The sequence below is a fragment of the Diadema antillarum genome, unplaced genomic scaffold, assembly GCF_040938485.1.
Source record: "Diadema antillarum isolate AM-2024a unplaced genomic scaffold, OU_Dant_1.0 seq00001117_RagTag, whole genome shotgun sequence".
NCBI classification, from domain to species: Eukaryota; Metazoa; Echinodermata; class Echinoidea; order Diadematoida; family Diadematidae; genus Diadema; species Diadema antillarum.
In genome coordinates, this window is record NW_027271931.1 from 1,028,534 (window position 1) to 1,046,187 (window position 17,654).

At 38.9% G+C, this 17,654-nt stretch overlaps 1 protein-coding gene across 1 annotated transcript; it reads right to left on the reverse strand.

Annotated features, from left to right (window-relative positions):
• Positions 1 to 10,823: 10,823 nt before the first annotated feature.
• Positions 10,824 to 15,565, reverse strand: LOC139743866 (protein C3orf33-like). The gene is made up of 5 exons (XM_071654328.1): positions 15,407 to 15,565; positions 14,032 to 14,091; positions 13,197 to 13,350; positions 11,987 to 12,141; positions 10,824 to 11,171 (listed from the first exon to the last, which is right to left on the reverse strand). The coding sequence occupies exons 1-5, from the start codon at positions 15,563 to 15,565 to the stop codon at positions 10,824 to 10,826; spliced, it is 876 nt and encodes a 291-aa protein (XP_071510429.1).
• Between the last annotated feature and the right edge of the window lie 2,089 nt (positions 15,566 to 17,654).

The window sequence follows — 17,654 nt, forward strand, 5'->3', positions numbered from 1 at the left end:
ATATTGGCTGATATCATATTCTGGATGTTGGCTGATATCATTTTCCCCTTATTATTCAACTGTGCCACCGTATCAATGATGAACTTCAAGTACTTCAAGTACACAACTGGATTTCCAGTGTCAATTCACCTTGCTTAAAAGCAATTCACTTTTCTGGTAATTGAATCATTAAGAACAAAGTATAGAAAATATATATTTGTTTTAAGTTTGTACTCTTTCTTTCATGTTTTATAAAGATGAAATGATAAAATCAGTGTCTGTTTAACGGAAAATTTATTTTACAGATTTAATCTGAACTACGGTCTTTGAAGATTAAAACTTCCAAAAATGTGTCCCAACATATATATGTTTCCAGAGAGAGTGCTAATATCTGTTGGCAAAGGTATAATATTGTGGCAAGCAGATATCAGTTTTCAGGGTTGGTTGTAGTGTGAATAGGTGTCTATGAGATCAAATGGAACGTCCAAAGTACTTCCCCAGTTTGCTCATGAAGAGATGCTTACACTCTTCCATTTCAATTTGGTGTGCAGTATTTTGAATGCGTGTGTTTTTTTGGAAAGGCGCAGGAATGGTGTAGCAGTAAAGCCCCGGTGATGTTTATTACGAAACCATAATAAAAAACAAAAGATTGATATTTAGAAACGGAAACTGCTGTTTGTGCTTCCTTGGTGGTGCAGTGTATCAGTGAATTTAAGAGAAATCACAAATTAATGTGGGAGATATTCCCTAAATGTGTGTTTTCACCTTCTTGTAAAAACTGAAACAAGATAATCTGTTGAAAGCAAAAGATTACATGTATTAAGCAGAGGGGTTACGATTTGAGGTATGAGTTTTCTTCAATTTGTCTGCCCTCTGTACAAATGAAATATAAATGAAATACATTGTATAATGTGAGATCGTAACTGCTGATCAAAATTTAACAAACATGTCAGAAAACAGGAACCATCTGGAATCTCTGCTTAATAATCCGTTGCTTTCATTTAATATGCCTTGTCTGCCGTGGACTACTACTCGATATAACAATGTAGGAATTCCGGAGCCTGGGTATTTGTTCCAAGGTCATAGTGTCACTGCCGGCAACCAGGGGACGGCCTGGTTTTCAGTGCCGCTGCCTGGCGAGCAGTAGATGACGCGTTTGATTCCTGCTGGTTTCTTTTTCCCACATGCTTGTTAAAATGTAAATCACCAGTTGTGATCTTACAAATTTCATTTGCTTTTAAAGAGCGCGGTTGGTGGTGGATGTGCATGAATTTTACAATCAGTGGTGCGTGCTGAGATGCATAAGTGACACTCTTGAGTGTTGTTGGTAGACATTATGTGTGACATTTCCTTCTCTCTCTACCTTTCAGACCTATCTATTTCTCCACATCCCATTAAGTCATACTTTCTACATAAATGTATGGGTGCATTTGTGAGCGTAAATCTGTCATTCGGTGGCAGGCACTTAAAGGACAAGTTCACCTTCATAGACATGCGGGTTGAGTGAATGCAGCAATATTACTAGAACACATCAGTGAGATTTTGAGGAAAATCGGACAATCCGTTCAAAAGTTATAAAGTTTTGAAATTTCTGCTCAGTGAAGACTGGATGAAAAGACTACTATAGCTTGTGATGTCACGTGTACAACGATATAAAGAAAGAATAAAGTAAATTCAACATATTTCCATATTTCTTGCATAACAAAAGAACACTCCACTTCTCTCTTTCAGAAGGCAGGGGGAATAATATTCCCCTTAACATACATGTACATCAGTAACAAGTCGAAGAAATATGCACTTCATTCAAAAAGTAAAGTTTTGTGAAATTCTCTTTTTATTTTCCTTATATCGTTGTACACATGTGACATCATACACTGAATTAGTCTTCTCATCCAGCAGTGACTGCGCAGATACTTCAAAAATTCATAACTTTTGAATGGATTGTCTGATTTTCTTCAAACTTTTACTGATGTGTTCTACTAATATTGCTGCATTCTCTCAATCCTTATGTATGTGAAGGTGGACTTGTCCTATAAGTAGACTCTTTGCTACTTCTTTTCCCTGTTTCTGTGACTTCCTAATTCTTAACATGTCAAAGTCACAAGTATGAACCACATAATATATGGCCTTCTCGAAGTTCATTGTCATTCGTATAGTATGATAAGAGTTAATTCTCATCAATACTGAACACAAGTACCATTATGACATAAGTTATGGGGAAATATGTTTGAATACACTGACAACCACACACACATTCGCACACACATGCACATGACACCCATCCTGGGAGGACAGGGGAATCTTCCTTGGTCTCACAATTTGTAAACAAGAACCATGTACAGTTGAGTTGATGTTCGATAAGCATGTGATCTTTTATTCTTTTACTTTCTTCCAAATCTGACAACACAAAGAATTAACTACTCCTTTCTGACACAAAATCTTGAATAATATGAATTTCAGAAACACTGTGCAGCTTGCATTGGCAAACATACTCTCTGAACAGACGAAACATAATTATGAATACCTTTTATATGCAAACTGTTTGAACTTGAGAAATATGTAAGAATCATGTAACTGATTTCACTCATTCATTGTTAAAAGAAACAATCTTCACATACCCCGGTATTTCTGATTCTGATAATGTAAGTTTCATACATCCATACTCATACAAATAGTTTTGAGTATGGCAAATAATTAAACATATACATGTACTCATTCTCACTTCTTCCAGGCAATTCATTGGCACAAACAAATATAATTTCCAAGACTAGTACTGTAGCACACATTTGCTATAAGAGTTCTACTCAAGACTAAAATCGATATCCTCTTTTCTCAAAGTAGTAACACTTGCTCTCTCTTCCGCCAACACTCATCACTCGTACAGCTCAATATTCCTCCCTAAGATGAGATAAATTACCTCACTTTTCAACTCATACCACAACTGCATTTTTCCTGCTCACAAAATCAAGGTACAGACTGTGCTTTGCTTCTTTTCAACAATGCTTATCGCTATTCATTGGAGCTATCCATCACAGATACTACTCCTTGTTGATATGTGGAGATCTGCCCATCCCCAACACGCCTCCTAAGACCACATGCAAGGGAGCAAAACAGAAAGTAAACCAAAGTGATACGGATACTGTATACGCCATATATTTCACGAGTCTAAATTTTCGCGAATCGAGACTTCCCGACGATTTTGCGAGTGGTTAAATTCGCGATCGTGGAGTCCTGTACTGCACGGAGAAAATGTGTACGCGTACGTCACATTCATATCGGGATCAGAGTCAATGTTTTCGCGTGTTTTTAATTTCGCGAATAGCACCCGACTCGCGGAATTCACGAAATAAAAACCTCGCAAAATATTCGGCTTATACAGTATACTAAACGCTGACCACATGCCATTGTGTGGGTCCATGGAGTTCAATGGCATTCTACAGAAGGTACTCGTGGAAGCCCTTGCACACGGAAAGTTATTGACGTCATTACGAAGGCTGTCACGGAAGCCATCTTGGAAACCATAACCCAGCTGGTGCACTATTCCCTCGAGCTTGACCTTCAGGCGAAACTGACCAAGACTGAAAACTCGAGAAAGAAGTATGCAATCTTCAGCATAAACTCTTGAAGGCAGCATCTGACATCACAGATCATGATCTGTATAGCCAGCGAAACTGTCTTTGCATCTACCATCTCCACGAGGTGTCCAACAAGAACACAGACAACTTGATCATAAAATGCATCTCACCAGGGACAAACTTGGGCTTCATTTGTCACCGAATGACATGGACAGATCTCATCGTCTCTCCCCAAAGATAATGCTTCTGAGACTAGACTGGCAATCAGAGACCCAAAGAATCCCGTACTAATATTGTGTTCTTATACATACAGTTGTCAATGGACTGACCCCAATGTACTTACAACCTTTAATAACAAAACAAAATTTCTTTTTTTCAAACTAGATATGCAATTACATATGTAACTGTCCTCTTAATATTAATCTCCCCAGAACTGAATATCATAAGAAATCCTTTCATTATCATCGATCTAAAATTTGGAGCAATTCACATGATTTCATTTGAAACACTACATCTGTCAACTCATTTAAACGGCATTGCGAAATGCTTAGTTTGACTGATGGACGTATTTGTGTGTGTGTGTGTGTGTGTGCACATATACGCATACATATATGCAACTCGTTCACTAGGTATGCACACAACGTTTTTAGGCCTGAGGTAACACACTGGTCAGTGTCATAGCATGCTCATTTTAAAATTTTGAAAGCTTGGCTTGCATTCATATACAGTACATTGTACCGGGTATAAGTTTATTTGGCTGTGCCTGAATGGTGGCAAGCAAAATCCAAAGGTCCCATCCACACACAAGGGTTATTGGTATTCACATCATGATGAAAATGGATAATTACTCAGGGTCTTCATCAGTACTCTAGTATGGATTATAAAGACACATGGTCCCTTCACCGGGCCAATTACATCAGAGACTTTGTGCAAAAATTATGTGGATGGTTACTTCTATGTTGAAGAAATTTAGCTGACAAGAGAAGTGGAAATTGTAGATAATCATTTTCTGAAGAAGGTGTGCAAATTCCACTCCAGTTATACCCCAGAAAAGGGCGGAAAATATGGATTTTTAAAATGGTAGAGAGGAATTTGAAAAAAAGAGATGCTGTTATTGTATCCAGTGGACAGCAGAAGTTAAGATAGACTAACTAATTTGATAGCATGGCACGTACAGAAATGTACAACCATTTACAAGAGCGGCTGGTCGATCCATTGCTGGTTGAATGATAGCAGTTATCAATATTTCACTATCATCCACAAAGACTCATTCGAGAATATTAATGTCAACACCTACACAGTATGTAGGAAAGAGACGTCATCAACACCAACACAATTAAAAATGCATGCAAACATGCTAAGGAACAATTCAGACAGATCTTGCAACAGCACCAGTCTTAAGAATTTTGGCGGAAATTACTTTGGGAAATTACGTGCGGAACAAGGACACCTCCAAAGTTTTAACTCTACTGAAAACCCACTGATGTAAAACCATATATTGCGTGCATTTTAATTTCTCGAATTTTGCAAGAGTCAAGATTCATAAAATCAAAATGCATGCAAAAGTTCTTGTTTATACTGTATGCACTGAATGCTGAGGTAATCTTAAAATAGTGAAGTACTGTTCTCTGTCATTGTTTGGGAGTACTGCTAATGAGCTTCACCATTATCATAACGGATACAAGGCTGAAATATCTCCTGCTTCTACAGTTGTTGCTTCATTTTGTCACACACTAAAACGGGACAGTACTAAATCGGATGATGGAAATGTGCAGAGCATAAAACCCTACAAGGAGTATTTGGGAGGATGTTTCTACCAAGACTCAAGAAGAAGAGTGTACCATGAAAAACATCACAAAATGGGCTTGTCATGAATTTGAAAGCCGCATCACGTCTCTTAATGCCCAATCCCACCTGCTGGAATGGAGTTCGTTGATATTTTTACAAATGCAGTAGCTTTTGGAAATACAACGGAAAGAGCTGCCCAAAGTTGGAGCAGACCTATTGCCACACTGGAAAGAAAAGGGATATGGGCGTAGTTGTGGCTGCTGCCCCCAGGTTACCCACCCCTAGTAGTGTTATTTGATGCTCCGTGCTTGGAAAAATATTACACCCGTACAGCTCTCAAAAGTGTAGGCGGTAGGCTTTGATCTAACTACGATCATGCGCGTAAGCTCTTGGCTTTTATCTTCCAGAAAGATTTAGAAAGACTGTTACACACAGTTTATATTCTGTACAATCAAAAGCATCAAATATATCGAAAGTAGAAATCATCGAAACATGCTGCCCTTTTAAGCAATTAATATCCACCAATAAAGGTAAGAGATTTAAATGTACATATGTAGCTTTATGTGATTCCAATGATTATTCAATACGTTTGAAGAGTTTACGATTGAATAAAAACTTACTTTGTTAAAAGTGTTAATTTCGGTGTTAGATTATCTAGCGAATATTAGACTCACAGAATTTAGATTGAGAGCGCCATAAGATGAAGCAATTACATCAACTGTCGCAATTATTGTACAGTGTACCAACAAATGTATTGTAAATGTAATTTGTAAGACTCACATAAATACTAAATGACAAAACAATGAACTTTTACAACATGGAGAACATCTCAAAGTACATGTAATTTATGTAAAACTAAACATATTGCATTCTACCCAAGTTATTTCTTTACAGTTTCACAGGAGCAACTGTAGTAATAAGCCCCACTCGAACTGCAACACAGTCCCATTTGTCAACATGATATTTACTGCCTGTAAGGTAGCTTTAATAGCTGGTTGCTGCATTTTGTCACAGAAACAGGATAGTACTGTTTCTGATGACGAAAATAGGCAGAGTGTACCCCGAGAACATCAAGAAATGGGCGAATCGCAATTTGAATCATCTTTCAATGCCCAAGCCCACCTGCTGGAAATGGAGTTGGTTGATATTTCTAAAAATACAGGCAGTTTTCTGAAATGCACGGAAAAATGCTGTCAAAAGTTGCAGCAGGCCACAGGGTGCTGTGTTTTGGGAGGAAGCAGATAGGAATTTCACTGATGACTAGTGGAGGGCAAATTTTGAATGTCACGAGAGACTTTGAGTACCTCACATTCGAACTTCGACCAGCTCCTGGGAAGGAGTCTACCCCGAGAGTGGCAATTCACTACAAACGAAGATTGGCTGCAGTTCAATGGTGGCTTGCCACACCATGTGGATACTGTACATACCACTTCAACGCTTTTTGACGTCGCAAGATTAACCCTGTGCATTGTGGTCAGAGAGGTTTGCTTTGGAATCAAGCACATTCTCTTGCGTCGGTACATTTCACTGCCTACCGGGGAACGACTAGAAAGCATCATTCAAGGATTTGAAGCCAGAGGGTTTCCACAGTACTGGGAAATTGATGAGACACATTTGCCTGTCACAGCCCCCAAAATAGTCCTGCAGACTACCACAATCGAAAAGGATGGCTTTTGGGTTCCATGACATTTGCTCCTGCGACAATTACTCCCATGATATATCTGCATGCTAAGCCAAACGTAAATTCAACCCATAAACATAACCCTAACCCTAATCCTAATTCTCACATCAAACTAAACCTAAAACCCTATCACAACCCTAACCCTAACCCTAAGTCCTTAGAGAAAATAAGACCGGAGCAATTGTCGCAGGAGCAAATGTCGTGTCACCGGCTTTTGATCAACTTACAAGCCATTGTTGATCATAAATACTGGTAAGTTGAATGTTGGTGTCATTATCATAATGTGTAGGATATAAATTATAGCTATAGACGTATTGCTATACTGGAAAGAAAAGGAATACAGGCATAGCTGGTTGCTGCATTTTGTCACACACCAAAACAGGACAGTACTGTTTCTAATGATGGAAATGGGCAGAGTGTGCCCTAAAAACATCATGAAATGGGCGCGTCGTAAAGTTGAGATCCAATTGTGCCCCTCAATGTCCAAGCTCACCTGCTGGGAAATGGAGTTGGTCAATTTGTCATTAATGCCGTGGTTCTTGGTATTGCATGAAAAAGAGCTGTCTAAAGTTGGAGGAGGTCATGTTTTTGTTAGGAGGCAGAGAGAAATTTCACTGATGACCAGTGGAGAGAAAGTTTTTTTAATGTCTCAAGAGACATTCGAGTACCTTGCAAATATCCTATACTATACATACTATACATTAACACATACTATAAAATAACATCGCAAACACATAACCCCAAGGCCTACCTCCCAACATATGCATAGCAACAGTGCAGATCCACATAGCGTGCATAATGCTTGGCCATCACAATGACGCTGTGCCATTACAGGTTGATCTAATTGCACCGTTAAGCCTCTTGTACAATCGATGTCGTTTTCCTGCAATTTATATACTACGTCAAATGGATCAAACAGGGGTCCAAAAAAGAAACATGGCCATCCGCTTCTGTCCCCGTCCTCAAAGAAGACGATTTGGGTGCTGGCAAATGCCAAATATAACAAACAGAAGGAGAAACCCAGGCAAGTACTTCACATGTCTCCCCAATGTCTCTATGAGATTTTGCACAATATGAAATGAAGGGTATGGATAGCCAACACACTGGTTAACCACCTTCCCTCTTTGTGAGTATAGTGGCAAGGAAGGCAGAAGCGCTAATGGAGGTACAATATCACCGTCCAACTTATATCTGATTCAACATCGATTACTACTTTACTTATGTGGCATTTCATTTCAAGATGAGACACTAGTTTAAGATCTTTAATATTGAAATATTTCTCGCACAAGGGAGCATTCTATTTCAAAGTAAAATTATATATTGTAGGATGGACTTTTACAATGTACAACATTGCATATCATTTTCAGCAACATAGACTAAGTTTAGTTGTATATTAAAGAGTGTGTGTGGAAAAAGAATACAGTCATTTTGTCCCCTCTTTTCTTGGCGGGGGGTGGGGGAGGGTTATTGAACTGTAATCTAAAACTCTAGAAACTGACGACAAATGTAGTACATGGTTTACAAATGCTTTTCTTGACTCTCTTTCTCTTTAAGAAAACCTCATTATGATTGTCTGACTTTTAGGCCCACACTAAAACAATTTCAAATTTGTTAAACTTGGTAAACAGAGTGATTGAGATGATAAATAAGAAAGGTTTCAAAATGCCTAACAATATGAATGAGTATATAAAGATGATGACATGGTAGCCTCACCATAGGCATGCATGAGTGGAGGCTGAAGGAGGCAGAGCAAAAGAAGAAAGCATGTATAAATTCTACACAGATATACTAACCTTTTCAAGCAAGCAGTATTATGAAATTACATCGCTACGTATCAGAAATACTTTTAGTGACACTAATGTGTCAAAATTGATAATCACATTACTTTAGTTTTCTATTTTTTAGAGTATTGATTTACAAATGTACCTGCTCAAGAAGTGCAGTAAATTTCAGAGGTTGATAAGGCCTACATGGAGCTGTCAATTTCATTTACTGGCCTTTTCAGGCTACCTCAGAAAGCAAACGAGCAAGGGATGATGCCAGCTGCATGGGCCCTGCGTCATGCCATTGCGAGTGTCACGACAGTGCCTACTGAACGCAGGATCTATATGACACTACCATCAGATCAGACTCATGCAGGCACACATCAAACAGGAACGGGAGCCATATTTTTCATTATACCTCAGCCCATGAGATTTTGCACAATATGAAATGAAGGGGTATGGACAACCAACACACTGGTTGATCACCTTCTCTTTTTGTGAGTATAGTGGCAAGGAAGGCAGAAGCTCTATCAAAATCATGTGGAAGGGATTTTAATTCAAATATTTATAAAGCTTTTCAATGATCCCAAGAAAATTGCCAAACATTATAAATGTTATAAAAGCAACCATAAAAACACTTTAACAGGAGAAGGTGTATAAAAGATATGCTAGGCAGATATAGTAATCACCTCAGTTGTATTTTACAGTGTTCCCTTTAATACAGTTCATATACATGAATTGGGCATAACTTTCCTATCCATCAATATTAGGCCTTAGGAACTGAAAGAGGGCTGTTTAGGTAAGGGTTAGGATTAGTAAGAGTTCTGGGGCCGTACATATATTTCGTACACTCTGAAGTTACTCTGAAAGTTTTCTTAGACATTTTCTATGATAAGAAAAATGCTAATATCACATTCCAAAGGAGAGTTCCCCAATCCAGAAACAAACTCAGAACTTATCGTAATTTCAAACACTCTATGAATACCTCATATGTTATTCAGTGTCAGAATAGATCTAACAGATGAGCATTAGCTTTCTTCAGAAGTGGTTGTCATGCCCCTATTGCCCTTGAAACCGGTCGTTATAATAATGTCCCGTTTGATGAAAGATTTTGTATAATTTGTAATTCCGGTGATGTAGAAGATTAGTTATATTGTTTTATGATTTGTTCTGCATATGATGATTTCAGATCATAATTACTTAGTATTATATCAGAAATAGATTCTACTTTTCCTCATTTGCCTATTTACCAACAATTTCTTTATTTAATGTCATCAGAATCACTGTGCTGTCAAATAGCCAGTTTTGCCAACCTTACATTGTATTTTAACGTGCTGTAACAATTTATCATATTTACACAACCAAATAACGCCTTCGTGTTTTGTCTAGCCCACCAGACTCTCTTTCTTGCTATGTTAAATTATTTGTTATTGTCTGCATGTATTACAAGGGCTGTAATCATTGGGTTGGGCAGGAACGCTGACTGAAGGCATTTGATGTGTGCTGATCTATCACCTGGGCATAAATCAACACTTCTGATTTGATGGAAAGACAATCAGATGGTAGGAACTTGGCCTACATATATTCTTTACACTGTATAAGCCATTTATATTATATACCCTGTATCTTGGATGAAATAACTGAACTCATTTTACAGTTAGAAAAAAAATAATAACTTGAGAATGCATGTGTATACATCCTACTCGAATTTTCCAGGGTAGCCATTTTGGCAACATCTTCACAAAGCCCATCAGTAACATACATCTGTACAAACCTACAGGAATATCAAAAAATGATCTATTGATTACATCTGTATGTCCGCATTTTTTCAAGTGCTGTTATGTTGCCATTGCAAACACTAAATATCCCGTATAACATGAGTGATTTCTTGAATAATGAAGCTACCATGGCTTGGCCACTAGGAATTGAACACTGATCAGCTGTGACCAACATGCTGATACAAAGCCATGACAGACATAGATTTCAATTTTCTGCATTCAAGTTCCAGGGTTCATCCTGGTGGCCAGTTGCATACTGTCACCTTGATTGACCTTTTGACCTCCACAGTCCTCTGATACGTGCTCCCACTGACTTGACAACACTAGCACCGACAGTCCATGGCTTTGTAATGGTGTGCACGCCTCTCTGCACCCTGCCCCTGGCGGAGTCCCGCGTGGCTGTCGCTCTCTCCCGCAGACGTTCGACCAACGACGGCCTGGCCCAGATTCCCTTGGCCTTCTCTTCCGCGTACAACTCTGCCTTGAACAGCTGCTGCATGAGTCTCACGGCGGCGGGGCTGAGTTCCTGAGAGGGGTCCGGTGGCTTGACCTTGGCCAGGCCCTGCCGCACCAGCTGCTCATTGAGGATTAGAGACCGAAGAAAGTTCTATGTGGGATGAAGCAAGATGTAGCACTGCATGATGAGCCATACGTGTCAACAAAATCGCAGTATGAGCAATATGGATAATGATGACAAAAATGCCGATTATGACGAGCTGATGATGATGATGATAAAAATGATAAAGATGACAAGGCTTGTGATGATGATAATAATGACAATAATTACTGTTTACTTACATGATAATAGTAATGATGACAAAGCTTATGACAAACATGACAATCATTCTGATAAGAAAAAATGAGGAGACAATTGTCTTACGGTCCTCAAAGGTTCCTTCATTAGATGGCTAACATCCAATGACCTAACATTTCTAAATTCACAGGATCATTCATTAAATTACTTGTTATCATTCAATAACCCAACATTCCTTAATACACAAGCTCCTTTATTAGATGGCTGGCTATTATTGCTCTCGATACTTGCCGAATGTTGTTCTCATCTCCATTAATTACTGCTTTAGCTTAAATACCTATATTCCAACTTCCACTTTCCAATGGGTTGCACTCTCCTCAAATGTTTCAACTGAATTGAAAGATGATGATTGAAGGTGACGCAAGAGATAAAAGACCTTTTTTTTTTCTTCCTTTCACAAAACCCCATAATCTTGGCCCATCTTACAAGGCCTGGCCCAAATGCAAGCATTTCTGGCACAGTGAATTGTGCATTCACATCCGTGTGCAGACTTTGTGTTAGGCAATATGGACGTGGAATGTATGACATACAAACACAATATTCTTCAGGATAGTTAATGCTAACTGGTATTTAAGAAAGCATGGTACTGCAGTAGGTACTCTCCATACCTTTCTCTGTGAGACAATGCACTCCAGACCCTGCTCCTTGTTCATACTGAGCATACGGAACCAGAGAAGTGAACCAACTGGGGCCATGTTCACGACATGGGCCATATCAGCAACAGACAGGTCCACTCCGGCCAGGTAAATGGGCAAGGAGGACTCTTTCACAAATAAAGAAGCAAACAAAAACAAGCAAGTAAAAACAAAATGATGAAGGTGAAAAAACGTACTCAACCCCACATTAGAGTATATGCCAAGCTTGGGTCATGATCCACACTTTGGTGTAAATGGGGTCTCAAAGAAGATTTTATTCATTGTTACTTGGATGACAAAAGTGTAAGTTGTGCCCATGGGTGCATCAAATGGCCTTTTTTGCTGCATGAAACTTAAAACTGTGAATAAGCCAGTTTGCAGTTCCACTTTGCGCACGAGGAGAAAAAAGGTCATTCGTACCAACAGGCATGTGGGTTTTTAAATTCACTGGGATAAGCATCTGTGATGTAATGATTATTCATGTAATCCTCAAAAATTATTCTTGCCAGCACATCCACCTGACAGCAAAAGTGGTATTTGGCAATATCAATAGAAAGAGATTGTTAATACATTCAATGCCAAATAATTAAATGGATGCTTTCACAGGTGTTGATTGATGGATCATCCTGGTCATCTGGTCGCTACACAAGTTCATTCTTTGGTTGGACAGGATTGATGAATCCCATAAATTGTTACGTAAAGCTTATGCATTATGTCGCTCTGAAAACGAATGAAGTGCCCCTAACCGACTGAGATAAAGAGAGGTCTTTCGTACCAATGTGCCAAGAGCTACAACTCCGAACTGGCTTATTGCCACAGCCATTCAATGCACTGTGTAGACCATACACTTGCAATCTGAGTGCATTTTATTTGTGCAAATCTTGGCTCCTCGCATAATTCATGAAAGTTTCATGCATGTGAAAATGTCTCTTTTTAGAGTTACATTGTACTTTTTCCTTTTCTCCTTCCCTTCATTTTATTTTCTTACCTTAACAACTTCTTCCTTTCTTTCCCTCTCTTCTTCTCTTTCATGGTTTTTCTTTTTTTTTTCTTACCCCTCCTCTTTTCTACCCAAACTGACCTTCCAGATCTGCACACACGGTGAACTGTTAACTCTACTACACCTGAACACCAAAGGAATTTTTGGCATGGGTACAAGCAGGAAGATACCATTACTTCTCACCTTTCGAACCTCTTCCTAATGTTGTCTTCTTGACTATGGGGAGATGTTCTATGTGTAGATGATCCCTTGCATGACCTCTGACCTTGCCCCTGAGCCTCATCTGTATGCTGATGAATTCCTCTGGTATATCGGAGACAGTGTAGAATGTCTTCATCTGCAAAAGAGAGAGAGAGAGAAAAAAAAAAAAAAACCAGACAAACTAAAAACAGGAAAGATATGTGTGGCACAGGTATCTCATAGCGCAAAATGGCACATATATATTATAACTGTCCATACAAATTGATTTTTTTGCTATGTAAAGATTTTTGTGGTGATTGCAGCCTAGGAATTGTTCCAGATTTACAAAAGTACTTGCCGGGACAAATTTCATAATATCACAACACCTCAACCTACATGCAAAAAAAAAACCCATATATATATATAGTCTCGAATTTGTGCTAAATAAAATGGCAAACAATAAAATGCATCCAACAATTTGAGTTGCAGGTCGTCCGTTTGTGAGTTGAAAGAATCATGATTACACTTTCAGTTCATCATGACTCACTACCAGTCAAAATCAATATAACTGCAGCATTTTTTATTTATTTTACAACTGAAGTCAAGGCGATTTTTCTTGTATATTATATATATTTTTTTCAGATATGTTTTGAGAGGACTCACTCTGGTTCCTATGAAGGAACTGGTCTCTGTTGTCTCCATAGTAACTACCATTTATTGTAAATTATTATTTATTTTTTTAATGACATGGAGACCATTGCATAGAGCCATCAGGTGCATTAAGCTGAGAGTGCATTTAATCTTTTCTCAGCTATGGAAACGGTATATAAAAACTCACCAGCCTCACACTCCTTCCTATCAGGAGAACACCAGTCAATCCTGCAATAAGAACCCCTGCCTGGAATACAGAATGATTTAAAACATATAGATCCATTAAAGCAGAGTTTTTGTGATTAAATATGATCAACTATGGACATTTGCATTTTACACCATTGCACAAAGTAGAGCCAATATTGCATCAATTCTTCGATGATCAATCATCAGCAAGCGCTGACATTACCAAATAATTTTTGTAAGGTACGAGTGAACTTGATGTTAAAACTCCCAAACAGTCCATGCTTTAGAATCATATGTAGCAGCTCTTATCACAAATCATTGTAGCATTGAAAAACAAAATCAGAGCACTTCAGCTCAAAATTACATTAAAAAATATTTATCCAGTGATGTTGAAGCAATGTCTCACAGTGTGCACAAACAAGGAGACACTATTAATTTTTCACACACAGCCAATTTCACCAACATTTGCTTACAAGTGCATACTTTCATCAACAAGAGGATTCCTGCAAATATTCTAATGTGGGGACATCCCCAAAATGTTTGTACGTTTAAATTACTCTTGCAGTGATTTAACAATATGAAAAATTTGCACAAACTTCCCACATTGTACCACCTGTACTATGTCTACAGTACGGTTGCACTGTAATACCACTTTCAGAGCTTTACCAGTTCACTGAGATACAAATGTGTGTTGATTAATCAGAGTAAAGTAGTACACGACTGTGATCAAGTGCAGTGTTGATAATTAACAGCTAATTTTCTTTTTTTAATCAAATCAATGAATTGAGGAGAGCATTTTTAATACCTGCAAAGTTTTGTGAAATAGGCCTACCTCTCACTATGCGTTTCCATGAAGATGAAAATGTGAAAATTATGCCCCAATTTGCCCCCCCCCCCCCCCCCCCCCCCCCCCCCCCCCCCCCCGATTGAACAAATTGATATCCTATCCCCCAGGGATGCTTCCTGCCAAGTTTGATAAATATTCATCTTGCAGTTTTCAAGAAGAGGTTGACATTTTATGCATGACAGACTACACACACTGGACATGATCACAATGACACAACATTTGCTCCTGCTGAAATTGCTCCAGTCTTATTTTCTCCAAGGACGTAGGGTTAGGATTAGTGGTTGTGATAAGGTTTGAGGTTTAGTTTGATGTTCATGGATTAGGATTAGGGTCAGGGTTTATATGTTTTGTGGGTAGGTTTGTATGTATGTTTGGCTTAGCATGCACATGTTTCATGGGAGCAATTGGCACAGTCCAGCAAATACATCATGTCATGGAACCAATCACAATAACTCACTTAATGAGCCTTCAATTTGGCTCAGGTGAGCTAAAAACTCTGAAACCAAAGTAAAACAAAATCATGTCTCACCCTGACAACATGCAAGTGCTCGTCCACAAAGTGAGTGAAACGGCCAAAGGTAGATGGAGCTGTGACTGCGCTCTCTTCACATCCTGATCTGCGGCCGTTGATATCCAGGAGACGTTTCTCTGGGTCCAGAGATCCCGGCACATCTGCTGGTGCTGGCATAGCTGGAACTCCTCCTCCTATGTAGTGAGACTACGAAGCTGCAAAGTTTTCTTGAAGGTGCCTTTTCCCTGGTCTTGATGACATTGTGTCTCACCTAAAACTAGATAAAAAATTACAGACATATTAAAGACTCAGAGTCAGATAGTTGGACAAACCAGATAAAAACACAGACTTTCAATCACAAAATATTGTTGTTCATGATCATCGACTAGGCAATGTGTTACAATAGCGTCAGTAGGCAATTGGACAAAAAAAAACAACACAGCTACCGTTTTCTAGAGTTTTCTTTAAAAATTGTGGCTCGATGTTGATAACTTATCAAAACTAGACACTAGTTTGATTGCGTAGAGCAGCTAGCAGTACAGCTAGTGCAGTAAGTCAGCGTGTTACTTAGCCTGACCAGACCGCTGTGCAAAGCACAGCAGTCTGACATGTACTGATGTTTAAACATTGTAAACGACCGTCGCTTTTGACGGCAAGACCACAAAAAATGTCTTTTATTTTGTTTGATTTTAACAGTAATACCACCCACCTATATCGTATTTTGCTGATGGTTGAGTTGAATTTGGTGTCTTGTTGGTATCCAAACCTTATTGTTGAATTTTTCGGAGTAGATTGTGCGATGATTCACAAAATCAACGAACTACCACGAACGCTCAACCTGAGGTACTGTAGTAGTTTGATTTTACGTACGCCCGTGCGTTTCGTGTGTTACGTAAAGCTTGTCGTCTTCTACGTACATGTATTTCCGCGCATGCTGCTCTCATGATTTGACCTTTACATGGGTCACTTCCGCTCCAACTAGCTCATCACTTCCGCTCCGACTCACTACGTTGTAGTATAGGAGAGTGATTGTCATTCAATAACACGCAGAAGATGAGGAGTGAAGCAATACGGACGCTTACAGACCTGATTTTAAGGACGGATTTCGGTGGGTTTTTGACGTAATTAAAAAAAATACGCATACCGATTAGTGAATGATTATCATAGATTACGGGGGTTCCTTATATTTTAGTTTTCCACGATTAATAAAGATATTCATGAAGGAAACGTACAACCACCGCTGAAAAATAACAACGTCTGCGAAGGAGTAGACGGCTGCGTGTAGTTACGTGTTACTGTTACTTAGTGTGATGTGAATAAAATTTTGGGAAAATACATGTAAATTGATCAAGTCAAAATTGCAATAGGGCCAAAAGTTAGAATTAGAAATAGAATTTAACATGCTTATTGTTAGGCCTAGCTAGATCTGCATCTGCATCTGGATCTGGATGTGTATGATGCAGGGCACTACTGTATCGGTACTATCAATTTACTGGGCATGCCATAACACATCTGATGAGAGAGGGCGCAGGGATAATTAGGTTCTTTCGATGGCCTTTTTGAATGAGTCTTGATGGCGAGTTGATAGTGGCGTCACTCTGGTGGTTCTACTTGATGACGGTAGATGACAAGAACGAGTTCTTGAATTGTTTTGTTTGTGCTCTTAGAGTCTTATTTACCCGTACTGTCATTTGTCACTTGTCTATCTAACGACGTATAGACTGTCTAACTGTTAGGCCTAATCACAGTTTATAAATTGCTTGGCACAGATAGCGATACGTCGTCTATTTTAACTTGGGAGAGCAGACACCACAACGGGACCCCCCGACCATTTTGAAGAAGAGAGCGAGTTCGAGGTCCCTTTCTTTCCTTTCAAACTTGGGTTCCGGAGAATGGGATGCAATGTATCATTAAGTGAGCTTGTTTGTGAGATCCAAAGCTGTCATCTCTAACGTTAGAAACATATAATCTTCTAGACCTACTATATTTCTAGACTTGTTAAAAGTTCTACTTTATGTTAGACATGCGATGAATTGAAGCGAACAGCTCTTCTTTGGACACTTTCAAATTCAAGTGACAAGTCTGAGGGTGGGTGCGGTGATCATGGTGATGATCGTGCCTGGTAGTGGTGATGTCTTTCAATTTAAAGGGAAGATAAACCCCAACAGCAATGTGAATTGAGTGAAAGCAGCAACATTAGTAGAACACATCAATGAAAGTTTGAAGAAAATCGGACAATCGATGCAAAAGTTATGAATTTCTAAAG